This window comes from Acinonyx jubatus, chromosome C2 (genome assembly GCF_027475565.1).
Source record: "Acinonyx jubatus isolate Ajub_Pintada_27869175 chromosome C2, VMU_Ajub_asm_v1.0, whole genome shotgun sequence".
In the NCBI taxonomy this organism is placed as follows: Eukaryota; Metazoa; Chordata; class Mammalia; order Carnivora; family Felidae; genus Acinonyx; species Acinonyx jubatus.
This window is the reverse complement of record NC_069384.1, coordinates 45,179,738-45,198,155: the sequence shown is the minus strand read 5'-3', so window position 1 is coordinate 45,198,155 and position 18,418 is coordinate 45,179,738. Positions and strand designations below refer to the sequence as shown.

Genomic DNA, 18,418 nt, shown 5'->3' with positions numbered 1-18,418 from the left:
TAACACTCTACAATTTTATTTATATCAGGGTTTTCCACAGCCTGATATATATTTTTTAATGCCTATACTGAATGCTACATGGAATACAATATATTTCTATTCAGCAAGTCTTTATAAACATATAGGATCATCTAGTGAACTTTGGGAATACTCAAAAATAGATGCAGGCTTATCTAGCCCCAAATGTGTCCCAGATGGCACCTTAAGAACCTGATTTTCCAGACAGTCACCTCCCAATTGTCTGGTCTAGAATACCTTCACAGATGCCTTATGTCATAATGAACTATGCTTCCTATTAGGCACATATACACTTCAGATATAAACTTTTATATTTGTTTTATACACGATCTTATTTTCGTACTTTCATAATGTTAGACAAGTTGAACAGCTCCCCACTAAAGATCATCATGACTGTCTGCCATGCACCAGGGATTATGCTTGGCCTTGAGGATGTAAGAACAAGTAGGTCAAGGTCTTTATAAAACTCAGTCTTGTAGGGGAGACTGATATACAAACAAACTAAAACTACAGTTTGGTAGAAGTTACAAATGCTCAAAGAACAAAATACTATGGAGCACAGAAGAAGCAAAGAACAGCAATTCTGCCTGCTAAGTGCTCTCAGAGAAGGCACAAAGGAGGGGTAATAGAGAATACAGCATTTTCAGGAAACCATGTTTTGTTTGTTTGTTTGTTTTTAATATAAGACTGGAGCACAACAACTTGTGTCAGGCAGAGGTAACCCTGCTAGAGAGGAGAATGATACCAGAAGTAGTGGCTGCCAGACCATGCAGAACCTGTCTGACATGTTTCAGAACTTGATCTTTGTCCTACTAGCACTGGGAAGCCTTTAGCCAGGGGACAAGCATAAAGCAGGAGGGATGATGGAGAATGGGGAAAACACAGGGCATCATAGTGACTGGTGGTAGAGGGGATGAAAAGGAGGTGGTCTCAGTAACTCAGATTAGACACAACAGAAAGAGAAGACATGATTTAGGCTACTTAGATTTTCTATCCATAATGTCCAGTGCAATAATGTAGACAGGGAACAAATGGTAACAATAAAAAGATAGAAAGGTAGAAAGATCATGAAGGTGTGGAAAATACAATGGATCTAAATTTCATTGAGTCTCAGACTCTACGCACAATACTCAAACCAATAACAAATAGTCATACTCATAAACCTTTGAAGTGTCAGCAGGAAAAGCAACTGTATAAAGGAGATAAATATGTGCTTAACACATGAAAATTCCATATGAAAAACCAAGGACAGAAAGAAAAATACTGTACAATTCAGAATTGTAATCAAAAACATTTAATATACACACAAACACACACAAAAGGTCTCAAACATTGCTGCTTTAAAAGTGATTGGTTTCTTATCTCCATTTTCTATTTATTTTCTATTTTAGCTTTATTTTTTGTCACAAGGTTGTTAACAATTTTTTTTTTTTTTTCTGAGAGAGAGAGAAAGAGAAAGCGAGTTAGAGAGAGAGAGAGGGAGAGAGAGAGAATTCCAAGCAGGCTCCATGCTGTCAGTGCAGAGCCCAACGTAGGGCTCAATCTCATAAATGTGAGATCATGACCTGAGCTGAAATCAAGAGTCAAATGTTTAACTGACTGAGCCACCTAGGCGCCCCAACAATTCTCTTTTTAAATTAAATGTCAATACTGGTTTATTTTAGCTCAATGCAAAAAGAGAGAGTAGCAAAATACATGTAAAAAGAGCACATTATAAGGATTTGTCATATAATCAAGAATAATACTCACCTTAATGGTTTTATAAGTGTATTCTCTAACTACAGTCTATTTTGAATGATTCACCTAAAAAGTAAACATACAAGTACCTTAGTCTCCTAGTTCTTCCCTTTAAGACTCCTGAAATTCCCGAGTGTTGGGGCGTCTGGGTGGCTGAGTTGGTTAAGCGTCTGACTTGGCCACAGGTCATGATCTCACAGTTTTTGAGTTGGAGCCCTGCGTCAGGCTCTGTGCTGACAGCTTAGAGCCTGGAGCCTGCTTCGGATTCTGTGTCTCCTTCTCTCTCTGCCCCTCCCCCCACGCATGCTCTGTCTCTCTCAAAAATGAATAAATGTTAAAAAAAAAAAAATGAAACTCTAGAGTGTTTACAGCACTCTGTAAACTTACTGCCTATGAAAATGGCAAAAGTTTTTTTTCCAATACAAAAGGTCTGTAGAAAATGTAGCTCCAGGTTCATGAGAGCAATGCAGAAATCAGTATTTTCAAGTAGTTATAATTACATACATTCTACACATACACACACACACACACAATGCCATAAAAATATAGTTGTAGGTCAGCATATAAGTATTTTGTATTGAGTAAACAACCGAAGAATTAAAAGCTGGAAAAAAAAAAATACCTTCACAAACTTTCTAAACCTTATATGGTATGTTTAAGACTCATGAATCTTACTGCTAAACCAAAATTTAAAACTGTGTTGAGTTCTAAAGTAAACAACGTATTTTAGAATTCTGGTTTAGCTATAAAAATCACTGTTTCAGTTATAGCTTTCCCCCTCTTTTCTAGTTTACTGACGAAGAGTCCTTCTTAATTGACCTCAGGCCTCTTCAGGACTGCTATGTTTCAATCCTTTATTCCTGTCAAAATGACTGTTAACCTGATCATCACACTTTCCAGTTTAAAAATTCCTTCAGCAAATCTCTAGGAGGTGATGAATAAAATGAAGAGTCCTTAGGATACAGAAAGTTACTCACATGGCCCCAGATACGCCCATCACGTAGAACCACTTTACATTCTCAGAATATGCTGGCAAACCACTCTCTTCTCCTGTATGCAACATCCTTGACACTTAGCCCTGCTCTTAATCCTTTACAATTTAGTCCGAGCTTAATCTTTATTTTTTTTGGGGTTCTCATTGAACCCAGTGATACCACACATACATTTATACTATATGCTATAATGTTTAGCTATCTAATTAGAATTTTAACTCATTAAATTCAGAATTGTATCATTCATGTCTATGTCCCAGAGCCTAGCATTGTATCTGCCATTCAAATATTATTTGTTAAAAAAAAAAAAGATACCAAACAGGTTATTTGTGCCTGCTTAATCAAAAAAATGGGAACAATGTAATGATATTTTTTTCTTAATGAAGTAGTATGTAAGTCTCTTGAAAGAATATACACTTTTTGTTGAAAGGTATAAAGAAGAGAGTGGGGTTGGTAGGAGAAAATACTCAACAGAAATAAGATTATTCTGAGATGATTTAAAGGCAAAACACACACAAAAATAAAAGAGTAGATGAAAATACTGAAAACACTGACTTACCAGTCGGCTTAGTTAAAAAAAAAATGAACAGAAAAGAGTCAAAAGGCTTGGAATAGTATTCTCAGACTCTTAAATTTATGAAGAAAAGAGAAACATGTTCAAATTCAGATGATCTAAAACCTTATGAAAGACGACAATCTGTTTCTATTGTTCTCTCACAATTTAACCCCCTTTGGGACCCAGGAATATTTCAATAGCAGTATTTTTAGAAAGCACACATTTTGCTCATGGCAGGGGGTGAGGGGCAGGAATCATAATCACACGTAGGCACAAATAAGACCCTGCATTTCCAAATAGCCTCATCTTACTTATTAGCTACAGGAATTCTGGAAATTAATCTTTCAAAACAGCCCAGGTAAATATCAAGGTCTAAGTAACACAGAAGCTTCTCATTTTTGAAGCTACCTAATTTACACCATACTTGAAAACCAGGAATCCCACATGCAGTCATTTACCATCTACTTTCCAGACACAAATTAAAACAAAACTCTGGGCCAAGAAAAAAAACAAAGCATATTCTAGAGTTCAAATAATTTACACAGAGGAAAGTCTCTATCCTGGCACTTAATATGTATCTTATACTTCTATTTTTTATTAAATCATAACAAGATTCCCTAACCCATAGCAAATAAGCAGAAGAAGACTGGGCACATCAACTCACTCAGTCAGCAGATAAGTACTGGCCCCTTCCTTTCAAATCCCTTTTAAGTGCCAGGCACTGTTGTTGGTGCTAGGGGTTGAGCAGTGAACACACCAGACAAAATCTTTGCCCTCACTCCTTCAGAATCTCTACCTAGATGCACCACCATCACCTGGGCAATCGTATTTATAAAGCAAATTTATGGGCCTACCTGTCAATGATTCCAGTTAGGAGTGGGGCCCAGGAGTCCACATTTTCAATAACCAACTCCCCCTACCCAGGATTGTTCTGAAGCAGGTGGCCCTCTGACCACACTCTTGATAAACAATGGTTTGAGAGCCTCTATTCTTCAGCAGAAGCCAACAAATGAGAGTTGTACAGGGAGGAGAATGATCCAGTCTGAGGGAGCTCCACTTAATATTTAAATGTGTTCAGTGTTGATAGTTAAAGGGTAGGTATCAACTACTTAGAAAACTCAAGTCATGTACAACACTACCCATTTTCCAACAGCCATGCCCTGCAGAGCTCCTGGCCCCAACCAAGAGCTGTTGCCCGAATGGGTACACTGACCATCGCAAGTGCAAAGTGGGACCAACAAGAAAATATACCCTTCGTGGGGCAGCTGGGTGGCTCAGTCAGTTAAACATCCACTCTTGATCTCGGCTCAGGTCATGATCTCACAGTTTGTGAGTTCGAGCCCTGCACTGGGCTCTGCAGGGATGTCTCAGAGCCTGCTTGGGAGTCTGTCTCTCCTCCTCTCTGCCTTTCCCCCGCCTCTGCATGCATGCTCGCTCTCAAAATAAATAAACTTTAAAAAAAATAAGAAAAGAAAATATACCCTTCTTTTAGGTGTATACCACAGACTGAAGAGTAAGGGATGCTCCTGGGCCTCTTCCAGGCTCAGTTCCTCATGTGGTAGGAATGCAACTTCCTAGATGGTCAAGGGATAGACATGCGGGGACAGCACACAGACTTGGAGGACTGGGTGGAGGCACAGTGAGGGAGAGTAAGGCTCTTCACGCCACCCCTCCTAGAGCACAGCTGCTGTGTATTGCCTCTTACTCTGCCTTTTCTCTCACAGATCATTCCTGTGGCTGTATCAGAAAAACCTGGAAATGTCAAAGAACTGAATACAACTTCCATAACAGTCTTTTGGAGGCTTGCCCACTTTTCTACGGATGCAGAAGTCTATGATTTCTTGCCATTTTCAGAAAGAAGGTAACATTTCTCGCTGAAGACATCACTGGCGGTAATTCTGAGCATATCCCTAAACACAAAGCCACTTAATAAAACGCAGTCCCCACTTTGGGAATGCCCTATACATCTAAACAGCCTCTCCCCAGCCCCGCCCCCGCCTGGATCCACTGTCCACAGGACCTTCTCACCATCCCTAGGGAATTAAGGATTTTTTTTTTTTTCTCCCTTCTCTTTCTCTCCATCCCACTCAGCCTGATGCCACCTGAAATTATCTTCTGATTTTCACTTCCGCTGTATGGTGTAATGGTCTGCAGTAGAGGAACCAGCAAGGTTAAGGACACAGAAAGACAGTCAAGGCAAATCTATTGTTTTCTCCTCCTCCACTAACATAAAACTCTCCTGATCCACTAAACAGCATCCCCCTCTCCACCACAGCTCCATCAGGCCTCCCTGTCTGGCATGTTATTTATTATTCCTCACCTCAGAGCCCACTTGACATAAGTACTGTGATGAAACTCCAGAAGTGGCCAGAATCTGGCCTTCCTTTGAAATGTGATCAAATCATACTCAGTCCTCCGGGCATGACTTTACCTTGGAGAATTATATGAAAAAATAGTACAGAACAAGAAAGGGTCTTTTACCTATCCATACCCTTTTCCTATGGTCATTGGTAGCAAAATGCTTTGCAAAAACTCAAAATGGACAGATGTCTGTTTCAGGGACAGCACTTTAGGGACAAAAGGCACTTCAGTCAAAATGTACCTTCCTGGACTGGATTTTTCAAAGACATAAAATGAAAGAGTCAGACCAGCGCTCTGCCAGATCTAAAATCCCATATGAATCTCCACTGGCAGCGAGAATGGAAAAAGAAACAGGTAGGCTAACCTTGAAGTTTCTGTGGTGAAGGAAGAGACAGACTCTAAGAAACCAACTCGGTGACAAAATTAATACCAGGACATTGTAAAAAAGAGGCAGAAACTTCTACAGTCCTTATTTCAAATCTACTGAAACCACCTAGGGGCCTGTCCTGTATTCCCTTGGGCTCCACCCTCTCAGCCCTCACGTGGGGTCCTTAAATACAGTATAGGCTTTTATTCCCACAAACTCTCAAAGGGTCTGCTGCTGCCCTGGGAGCATCTACACTCCTTGGAAGTTTTTTCTTACAGACACAGCTTCACATCAGAAGCGTGGAGTTCTCTTTTTTCAATATTATACCGCAGGCATATTATGGATTAAACCAACTTGTGTGCCCTGGCCTGGAGCCGCATCCAACATTTCCAACCTAGCTTCTATGGGGATAAAGACAGAGCTCCACATGGACAATTTACAAACAACCATCTGGAAAACCATCCATTCATAAACAGTGTCTGCCAGCAGTAGAGTAGTACTTGTATTTTTTTAATGACCATTAACAGAATATAAAACAGGTGGTTATGGCACTATTTCTGGGCTTCAAATTAAAAGGTAACTAAAAGCTGCCATTTTAAGGCAGTCGAACAGCATGTATTTTAGTTCAAACATCTGGCATTTGAATTTCAGAACTCTTTGGAGAAAAACCGGGAAAGGGAGGAAAGGTAAGACATGATTATGAAGCTCTGTCGCTTTACCATCTTAGACTCTTGTGACAGTCTTTTCTCTATCATGTCAGCCTTCTCCTATTGTTTATGTAACTACCTGGAAGCTGCTTTACGTCCAGTCTCCCTGCTCATGCCCCCCGAAACAAGACCCTTTAGTTTAATCACAGGCTACAGAGAACGTTGGTATGTTTGATGTGTACCTGAGCTGTTTATATGTGACTGTATTAGTAACTGTTCTACTATCCCAAAGTCCTTGACCTCATATCCTTCAGATTCTGAACATTTGTGATCTACCTCACATGAATCAACACCCTCCATCTTTTGCTGTGACATGAACTCAAAACAGGGTTCTAGCTGCCCTCTAAAACAGGCATCCGTTCATGTAGTATTCATCAAACTGTCCTAAGGAAGGGGCACTGGAGGTTCAAGGCCAGGTGAGACTGTGCCTTCCCAGAGCCTGACCTCATCTCCAACTCAAACTCTTTCTCACTGCAAATTCTTCCAGACATCAATAAACCAAGAACCTTTGTGAGAATATATAAACACATGCACACATATAAACCTATGCCCAAATGATACTTTCTAAAAGTAAGCATCATCTCAACTCCCTACCTTGGCCTATCTCCTCTGGCCCTGACTCCTTTCCCCATGTCATTGACAGCTGCTTTCTCTTCCGTTCTGTTGTCTCTGCTCACTCTAGCATCTGTCCCAACATGATACTACCCCCAGGCTCCTGGAACTGGCCGTTCCCTCTGCTTGGAAAGTTCTTTCCTTAGATTTGTTCCCCACTCCCAAGTAGCACCGAGGTCCTTTGCTTAAGTGTTACCCAAGAGAGAGGACTTTCATGACCATCCTATCTACACCTCACTCCAGACCCACTACCTCCATCATGTCCCATACCCTCACCCTGACCATTATACATTACAGAATTTGTTAATTTTCTGTCTTCTCCCATTACAGTGCAAACCCCACATAGGCAGAAAGGCACATTTAGATATTCAAACTGAATTCTGAAAAGTGATGATAACACTCAGATTTTTGAAAGGACTAAATTTAAAATTATTTTTGTAATTTATATAAATATATATACTATTGTAGAAAATGTTAAAGCATTATGGTTGAGTGGAAAAAAATAAATTTCAAAATCCTGAAGAGAACTTCCACTTTTTGTAAAAATATGTATATATGTGTAAATGCACACTGAAAATGATCTGAAAGGATAGTATGTGTATGTTTGTTGGTAGGGTTATGAGTTGTTCCTTCTTTTTGATTTTCTTATAATTCATCATACCTGTTTTAAAAAAGTATATATTACTATTAAAAAGACAAAAAAAATGCAAAGTATTATAGTGATTGTGAAAAGCAAACAAATGGAAGTTAGTGAAAATGAATTCAGAATAGACAAATAACAAAATGCTAATACTACAAATATTACATAATGATAACTTATTTGTATCATAATATATAGGAGATCCTTATTTGCCTTCCTAAAACAATGAAATAATCAAAATTATTACAAGATACATTTCCAGCTTTGACTAATAGAGCGCAAGGCCACCCCTCCAGCGAGGGTACACTCCTTGGTGATCTGACAAGACAAGGAAGTCTGAGAATCTGTATCTCACCTAACCTGTCTCCACTTAATAGAATGGAAAATTGAGAGTATTTCATTTCTTGTCATAAGCATGGTAATTATAAAAAAAAATATGATCTGCCACTAAGGTAGTATCTACGTTATATATAAATCTTAATACAAAGAATAAAGCACAAACTTCTAACATATATCTTTAGAAATTATATGAAACTACTATTTGTGAGGGTACTCAAATGCCATTTTCACAATTTCTGGTACTGCCATTTGTGCTACTTGTCATAAGGAAGATATAAAAGCTAGTGTGTTGTATTATGAAACCAAAATTGTATTTCATAAAAATCTAAATATTGGCTTTTGATTTTATTCCAAAATCAACAATTATATTGGCTGAATGAGTAAAGGAAGTAGGAAGAGGTATAAAATAGCTAAGTCCTCATCTACCATAACCAGAAGTCAATATAAGTTATCTAAAGTTTAGAACTCAAGAAAGAACTGTAAGGCATTGTTCAGACACATGTCCAAAAATACCAAAAGAAACAGCTTAAACAAGATTAGAAGATTCCTCTAAAAAGTGTGTCAAGAAAGGGCCCACACTTGTTAAATGCTCCTATAGCCCTGAGTGGCACCTTGGTGTTCATCTTTTTTTTTTTTTTTTCTTTTCTTTAAAGGAACATATTTTTTTAATGTTACTTTTGAGAGACAGAGAGACAGAGAGACAGACAGACAGACAGACAGGATGAGCAGGGGAGGGGCAGAAAGACAGGGGGACAGAGGATCCAAAGTGGCCTCTGCTCTGACAGCAGAGAGCCCAATGTGGGGCTAGAACTCACTAACCGCGAGATCATGACCTGAGCTAAGTCCAACGCTTAACCCACTGAGCCACCCAGCAGCAACACCCCCTCCATACTCTGCCCTGGGTACTTAATTTAAGGGAAGAAAGATTTGTGCTATGTCTGCCTTCCCCACAAAACTGCATGTGTACTCTGAACCAAAGACCATGTTGTAGCATGTTCAGTTCTGGATTCCCAGAACCTAGCACAGTGCCTGGTATGAGGGGTAAATGAATTCTTGGTAAACACTGGTGAAAACACATTTTCATACATGACCTTTCCAGTAAAACAAAAAGTCGTCCTAATATACAGGCATCCTCATTTTGTACACTTATTATTCTGTGGAGTTTGGGTTCATATGCTAAATCTGGAGATTTAAACCTCATATGCTAAACCTTAGAGATGAGGGCCTGCCTCAATTTTTAACAAAAGACTGAAAGTGTGAATGAAATGCTAGGGTCATACTGTTACTCTAAGTATATGACAGGTGATCTCACGAAAATGAGTTGGTATTTTTGAGGCTCTGTTAATTCCACCCAGTTTCACATTATTGATTCATAATATACAAACCTCATTCATAAAAAGTGTCAAGGTATCAAAGCTCTCTGTATTAAAATATTACTTCTATATATTTATAGCCTTAATTATAACTTCTCTCATTTGAATAAGTTAATGTAGTTCATGCATTTTTTGGAAAATCTCTGCCAAGTCAGGATCCTAAATTTTCTTATTTTTTTCCCCTCTTTTATACCCAGATATCCACCAGGTCTTAAACTAACCTTACTTCCCCTGAAATAGGTAATTCACATAACTTTTTTATGTATAAAAAAACATATAAAATGAAGATTCCTTCCTGTTCCTCATTCCCTGAGTCACTTTTCCATCTCCCCTAGTTAACCCCAGTAACAGACTTATTTCACACTCCCCCATTTTTGATACAGGAATGGGAGCATACCACACACAGTGATTTCCAGCTTTTTTTTTTTCCTTAAAATCTTGGAGATATTCCTTTATCAGTACATAAAATGCTTTGTCATTCTTTTTGGCAGCTGTGTAATATTCTATTACATTGTTGTACCCCATGTAACAATTTTATTTTTTTCCTTTTGCTATGAAAGCAACACTGCAATGGCTAACTTTGCAAAGACAGCATTGGGTCTGTTTGCAAACTGTACATGTCTAAGGGAATTCCTACAGGGAAGTGCTGGGTCACAGTATGTGAATCCAGAATACTGAGAGAACCTTCCAGTTTATCCTCCCACCAGTCACTACTTCCAGTTTCCCCACATCCAACTCGTTTGCTTATCAATTAGGGAGAATACGGTATCTTGCTGCTACACGTTCAGTTTCTATGTCTTTTGAAGAAGATGGACCCTTTTCAAGTGTTTAAATATATATTTATAATTTGTATAAATATATACATTTGTTTTCCTTTTCTCAACTGTCAGGACCATAAACTCTTTATTGTACACAGCACTAACCCAAGCCATCTGGGCAGACGTCCAGCTGCATGCCATTGTCTTTTATTTCCATTCAAAACCATTTTCTAAGGCCAGCTTTCTTTTATAGGTCTTCCTAAGTTAAGCAGAGGAAGCAATCACATAATGCAGCAGGCTCTGAATTCAGGAAGAGAATCTGACTCTGACTCCACCACAGATGCTGTGAGACTTCTGATTAACTGCTGGACCTCTCCAAACCTTAAATTATAGATCTGTAAGACAGAGTAAAAATACCTCCTCTCTCAAAGGTTGCTAAGGATTAAATGAATGTATGTATTTAAAGCCCCAAGCATAGGCCTTGGGTCTGATTATGGCCTTAACAAAGGGTGGTTTAGTTTTGCCATCACTAATCTGTCGAGCAAAAAAACCCACTTGACTAAACAGTTGTTTCACTGCTTTGGGATACCTGAAATTAAATACCCCCAGGGATGACACATTGAGGGATAGTCCTAATGGAGTTGTACCACTGGCCATTCACAACTGCCACCTAAATATTATGAATGAGTTATTTCTGGGGTGCCTGGATGGCTCAGTTGGTCAAGCATCCGACTCTAGATTTCGGCTCAGGTCATGCTTTCACAGTACATGAGATCGAGTCCTGCATTGGGCTCCTCACTGACAGTGCAGAGCCTGCTTGGGATTCTCTCTCTCCAACTTTCTCTGCCCCTCCTCTGTTCTCTCTTGTGCACCCTCTCTCTCTCAAATAAACTTAAAAAAAAAAAAAAAAAACTTTATAAAAAAAAAAAAAAGAATGAGTTATTTCTGGCAGCAAAACTTCAACTTGTTTCTCTATCGACACTAAGTAAGGATCTCCAGTCACATGAAATGTTAATGCCCGAAAGGATGTACTTTTCTGCCTCCATTTGGAACTTAACCAAACCTGTGAAGTCTAGGAAGAGCAAGAGCAACAGGGGAAAAGCATTCATCCTGCTGGTACAGTTACTGTCACATCTCCCCAGTATTGTTTGGCAAAGGATGCTAAACAAACCATGCTCAGAAAAGTTAATTAATGTGGGAAGATATCTGAAAGCCCAGGTAAAGCTCTCATACAATATATGACAGTCATGAAACATCAAGTGTATTCTGAACCAAACAGGTCGCATGCACATATGTCAAAAACATTTTTAGCTTATAATGAGCTCATCTTGAGACCAGAGATGTCTGTGTTTATCTCCTCTGTTAATTTATGCAATCTTTGAGGGTAGTTTTGGTCATTCATCTTTATCCCCACTGCTTAATAGCATTATCTCACACATAGCAGCCCTTCAAATTTATGGAATGAACAGACTCCAAATAAACGATATTTTAAACTTTTATTTCATGCTGATCTTCTCTTTTCAGGAGAAAGCCCAGATTATTTTCCTGAATTTAAATTTACACCAACCTAAGTTTCCTTGCTACCATAACTGTATTAGCATTTCTGGCATATCTAGGCTGCAGTGTATTTCATTAGTACCCTAGTTGGGAAAGGAAATATTTTATCTTGAAGGGAATATTATTTTCCTCTTTGCAAAATTTGTTTTTATCTCTTTATATATTGTCCTCTGAGATGAAAATGCTATCAGTTTTCAATACAGTTAGAAGTTCTGATGATGTAAATTTATTGCTGGACAATGTGAAGTACTTGCAACTCTTAACACTGAGAGTGTACAACTAAGTTAGCTTACAAGGAATGCCCTCGCCAAGAAACAGAATCCTCAAATTAGGCATCTGGCAGACACCCTATTAAACCCCAAAGAGAGAAATTTCACTTGAAAGATGATACAGTTTCAATACCCTAACAATCTGTATTTCTACTCTGTCAAAAGTACCTTCTATGCTTTCACTCAACTTGGGAGTTCCAACATTCTTAGAAAATACCGCTGAGGACTTCTGGAATTTTCCTGTCATCTTTACTACAATGGGTATGAACTACTGATGTGGTCCTTCAAGACCACACAGGTATCTCCTTATTCAACTAAACGAGTTACCAATTATTTTCTATAGTGCTTGCAAATCAGTGAAAATATAATCACCATGAAAATTCAGAGAACAAAGCTCCCTTTTCTCACATACTTGATGCTGTGGTCAACACTGGTTCCTTAACAGCCAAAAGCTCTCATGCATCAGGGGCACTACTGACATGTTTGTTTTTTATGAGAATATCTCCTGTACAAGTCATTAGCATCCTTGCTCCACCCATTTAACACCCTCAGCCATGGTGACGAGCAAAAATTCTCTAAACTTTAAATAGAGACCCAAACACTGTATAGAAATCTTTCAAGATGCCCCATGTGTCTAAATGCGCACTTCAGAGCTGCGGGAACACTGTACTACCTCTAGCTGAAAACCACTAGTAAGTGCTTCAATGTTCCATCAAGAAATAGTGATTCACTCCTCACCTAAGCTGGGTAAACGGGACACCAAGATGAGTAAGACACAGCCCCTGTCCTTGGTTCTAGTGATTCTCTTACTTTCTATCAGTAACAATATACTGGAACACTGAAAGGAACAGCCAAAAAGAATCTATCTGAAATGGGCCACACTAACACTCATTCTGGAGCAAAGTATGAAAAATTCCCATTGACTTACGTATGCAAATATGTTTTGACTGAGCATAGTTTAGAAGAGTGGGCAAAATGGTGTGGGGGAAAAAAACAACAACAGCTTTTAGAGTCGGAGAAACCTAAGTTCAAATCTCAACCTTGAAACTTATTTCTTCCATGATTTGGGCTAAATCATTCTTCACTGGGAGTGGTATCACTCTACCTCCTCCCATGCACCTGGGTGGAGGTGTTTGGAATATCCCAATGACTGCAGAATGCTACTGGCAATTAGTGGGCGGGGTCACGGATGCTAAATGTCCTGCAAAGGAGAGCAGAGTCCAGTTCACCAAAGAATCCTTCCACCCAAGATGCCACCAGTGTTCACTACTAAGAACTCTCCACCCTCAGTTTTCTCAACTGTCAGAATAGTGATCAGTATACTAACCTTCAAAGTTGAGGGTGAGGTTTAAATGAGATGCTGCAAGTAAAAGTACCCAACCCAGCAATATGTGTACAGTCTGCCTTGATAAATGCTGTTCTCACCTTACTGCCCCCCCTCCAGAGTTAAAATGTCACACAGCGTTGCTTTTAAATAGGCCCACCATGTGTGATACAGCAAAGAAAGGGAGCAATCATTTCCCCCCAAATGGAGAATATTAATAGGCAGGTATCCTCCAAATTTGACATTCTCACAGTATCTGTTTAACAGGCTTTCACATAAGTAGTCTAACCTTTAAATCAAGAGCCAAAATCTGACCTAGCTCCAATCCTTACTGCCTCTTTCATTCTGTCCCACTAATGTATATTAAATTATATAGTCCCCAACAGATCATAACCTCCTATAGGCTCTTGCTCAACCTAGAATACCTGTTCCCTATTTCTATCTTACTGGCTAAGTTCTCTTATTAAAACACTACTAATGTCTCCAAGAACCAGGTAACAATCCCTCAACCATTAAGGCCTCCCTGCTATCCCCTATCACTTTTTAATTATTTTCATTGTTTATTCATTTTTTTGAGAGACAGAGTGCAAGTGGGAGAGGGGGAGACACAGAATCTGAAGCAAGCTACAGGCTCTGAGCTGTCAGCACAGAGCCCAAAGAGGGGCTTGAACTCATGAACTGTGAGATCATAACCTGAGCCTAAGTCGGCCACTTAACCGACGGAGCCACCCAGGCATTCCTCCCCACCCCCCCCATCACTTCTAAGGAGTTCTTTCCTTATGTGCTCATAAATTGGTTTAAATATTATAGCAGTGGTTTGAAATAACTGGGATACACAAAGCTCAGAGTTTTCAAGTTTCCTATGAAAACTTCAGTTACATTTTCCTATCTATATAATCTAAAATAAATATAAGCACCTCCTGGATCTGGTCACCCAAGAAGAGTACTAACAAGCAATTCAAGTGTCCACACCTGAATTTGCATATATATCAGCGTTGATGTTTCCTGACCTTCTTTAATTGCCTAAGGTTAATGAGAACAAAACAGCAGCAAACTCAATAAATAAATGATGTGTTCACACCAAATGAAACCCAAATAATTTAGAGCACACCATAAAAGCAAAGGCTTTTCTATGGTTCAAAAAAGGAAATATTAGAAAACCTGAATCATGGCATAATCACAGCAACCCGCAAGGACCCTGTGTTCGTCCCAGTTGGTACCATCTGCATTTTGTGAGGAGCCAAAAAAGTGTTTTCAGGATAATGCTTAAAAATTGACTCTTATTGGTCTTATGTTTAATTTTCATTCTGTTCTTAAGGAATTTATGTCCCATTTTATATTTGTACATGCCTACATTATGTAAATAAAATTCATATAAACATCACTGGTAGTGAAGAAAAGGAAACTATACAAGTTTCAAGTTTGACAGAATGCTTTTCATTTCGAGTACACTGAAAAATCAGAACGCAGATATTAACCCTTAATGTATGTTAAGGGGACTCAGAGTTGCAGGCACAGCGTTGGACTTAATACTTGTTCGCTGAACAAAAAGCAGTTATGGACTTGGGGCAAGTTTCCTTAGCTCTGTTTTCTATAATAAAATGAGGACGCTAATCGCAAAGGTGTGTCCAACCTCAAGTGTAATATTTTTTAAGTACTTTTACAAATTGTTAAATGCTAAATACATGATAGGTGCTAATATTATTGTTTACAAGCGGTCTTTTCAGCTTCTTACAGTTCCTTGAGAGAAGGAGCCCTTTTCCAGGCATCTTTACATCCTTACCACGCCAAGCACTTACATGTCTGCTGTTGGGATTCCTCGCCACCCATATAAAATCACCCGTATAAAAGGTAAACTGGGCTCCCATTAAAACTACAATTTTTTTGCTGCCTTTAAGAAAAGAGCCAAAATGCCCCTTCATTTTGAAAGAAGAGCACAGTGACAAACTGCAAATCTGTTTCCAAACTTGTAAACACCAGGGTGTTGTGTTACTAGGACACTGGGTACTACTAAGAGTTTCCATTTGTTTCATTAAACTTTCAATAAAGGCTTTGTATGTGTTTATATTCTTGAAAAGAAAGATTTAAGCTCATTTAAAACATAAAACACCCACAGAAAGGATTATCTGCTATCCCCTTAACACTGGGAAAGTTCTACAAAGATGAAGACAAAATTAGTGTTCACATAAGCACTATTAAAATTCTGTGTCAAAAGGCCAGTGTGTGCCTATCTGGAGATAATGAGAATGGAGAAGCGCTAAGCAGACAAGAGGCCAGCTGCTAGAGTGGTTAGCTCCAGAGAGAGGAAATTAGATCTGAGAAGTGCCTAAAAAGCCAAAACAGGGCAGGAAGGCAGGCAGAGTTTCAGCACAATTCTGTTCTGACCCTGAAGTTGGCCAGCCTATTCCCTTCTAACACTGACTCAAGTTTCCAACTTTTGCTAAGACTACTTGGGATTTCTTTTAAACACTGCTTTCGTACTATCCAACATTATTAGTGTCGTTGCAGTCATGGCAGGCACCTCAGGCTGTCTGCCCCCACCAGATCTGACACTCTGGTTGAGCCCCGTCAGACTTCGAAACTATTTTTAACTACTGTGTAACTATGAATTTTAAGTTCCCCCTTAACAGGGCCACAATAGCTGAAGCTTCCCAGGAAAATCTACCAATTACAGGAGCTGTCTTGAAAAGATGTGGCATTAACAGACATTCGTAATGGACACGTTTCAAAAGGAGGGAAACTGAGGCACACATAAGCGACTAGAACCAAATCACGAGACCTGAATACTAATGAAACCAGCTCGGTCACAGTTCTGCTTCCTATCCATTTTCCTCTGAAGTCCTCCACGAAGTATTTAAAATCTGAAGTAAACACAGCTTTCTAGAAAGCGTCCTTCCCATCAAAAGGGATTACACTCTTCCGGTGCAGTTTGGAAGAGCAGAGACTATAAGCTTGTCTTCTCACCAAAAGCTTAAAACAGCGAGATATATTTGACCCCTCTTCCCTCTGAGCAGAAAAAAGAGGCTCAGGAACGGGCATTTTACGGAGACCCGTCTAAAAAAAATAATCGATTTTACAGCAGGTGGAGGAACGAGGAAAGACTGCAGAGAAGGGGCACGTTATCCTTGCTGAAACCAAGACAGCTGAGTCCTGGTTTCTGGAATCTGTTGGGGAACTTAAGGCAGATGTTCCCAGAGACATGAGAAAGGGCGGCATCATTTAAATGTCCAGGCAAAATGGTAAATAAAACTAGCGAGGTTTTGTATTTTGACGAAGTCTTGGGAACTCGGTATCACATTAAAAAAAAAAATCATTTTGAGGAAATTGAAATAGGATGGCAAAACACCATCTGAGAGGGTGGCGCTCCAACGCTTTACCTTTCCCCCACGAGTGGTTTCGGATGGCGCCCTCTCCGCCCCGGCTGGTGGCTCGGGTCGCTCACAACTGTTTCCCATTACTGCCGGCAGGACGCCGGGGGGACTCGCTTTTGCCATAGAACTTGGGAGCTCAGACGCCAGTGTGGAACGGGAACAGAATCACGTTCCGGGAGGGGGAGTGGGAAGGAAGAGCGCCGCGCAGGCTGGGCCGGGTGGGAACGCGCTCCTCCGCGGGTCACGAACTTCACCCGGATTTACCCAAGGAAAGGGGAGTGAGGCGGCAAGGGGACCGGGCGAAGAGGAGGAAACTTTAGCAATGGAGAAAGGAGAACAGAAAGTGGCGAACGGAGCGCAGCCTGGCCCCAGAGCAGCTGGCTGCAGGCGGTCGGTCGGGCCAGGGGCCCCCGTCCGGCGAGTTCGCGCAGGACCCCCAGACGTCCCCCGCGGCTCCCACCTGGCGGCGCCCTGGCCTGGAGCGGGCGGCTGGCTCGTCCCCGACCTCTCCTCCTCGTCCTCTTCCTTGTCCCGGGAAGGGCTTCGGGGAGCGAAGAACCGGGAGAAGGTGTGCCAGGGGGCGCCGCCCCTCCTCCGGCCTCCAGACATGTCCCCTGCGCGGCTGCCGGTCCGGGGCGGTCCGCGGCGAACGGGTTTGGCGGTGTCCTACGCCGGGAGCCCGGCGTGGCAGGACCGGCGAAGGCAGGACAGACTGGGCGCGGGCAACCGGAGCAGCTCAGTCCATCCCGGGCGGGAGAGGCGCGGGCGCGATACGCACCCCGCGCGGCTGTTGCTAGCGCTGCACGCCGGCTCCTCCTCCCGCCCCGACTAGCCCGCCCCCTGGGAGGAGCCAGAAGCCGCGGCACCGCCCCGAGTCTGGGCCCGGCGGGAGTCTGCGGGGCCCGCGGGGTCCTAGCTGGAGGCGGGAGCCTGAGATCCTGGGTGGGGTGAACGCGCAGCCTGGGACGCTGGGCTCCGGGTTTCCCGCCCAAAACAGTTAGGCTGTAGTCCTTTGGACTTTGCGCTCAGCTTTTACTCTGTATTACTGACTTTTCTATCCCTCAGGCAGTGAACGAAAACTGTACTCAGACTTTTAAAAGAAGTTGAACTCAAGTTTGTTACAGCACCTTGTAAACTGCGGTATCAGAGGGGCTTGGGCTTTTAGCTAGCAAACAACTACTTCAAAAACACTTTCCACCAGGGCTGCAATAGAGATTACCCCATGGCGGGGTCCCAGAAGTGAAGGTGGGGCATAGGTGTCTGTGTAGGTCTGTCAACTCTTTTCTTGTTCAGTTACCTTATGTGTGGAATAACTTTTCCTAACCCGGATGCGCCTTAAATTTCTCACACTCCATGTTATATACGACTCTGAGAACCGTCTTGCAAAAACGACACTGATAAAAACGTGACTTAAATTTCTAAGTGTTTGTTGTTGAA

The 18,418-nt window shown here is 41.0% G+C and overlaps 1 protein-coding gene across 3 annotated transcripts in view; it reads right to left on the bottom strand.

The window, feature by feature from the left end:
• Window positions 1–17,814, bottom strand: part of CRYBG3 (crystallin beta-gamma domain containing 3) — a 128,595-nt gene extending 110,781 nt beyond the window's left edge. The window contains exon 1 of one of the 3 annotated variants that reach the window (XM_027077594.2): window positions 17,442–17,814. In XM_027077594.2, the coding sequence (XP_026933395.2) occupies window positions 17,442–17,590 (149 nt within the window). In that variant the 5' untranslated portion in view covers window positions 17,591–17,814. Of the gene's footprint in view, window positions 1–16,987; window positions 17,398–17,441 lie in introns of those variants that run through there. The other 2 variants (XM_015080806.3, XM_053220714.1) reach the window with 2 other exon arrangements.
• Window positions 17,815–18,418: the final 604 nt, after the last annotated feature.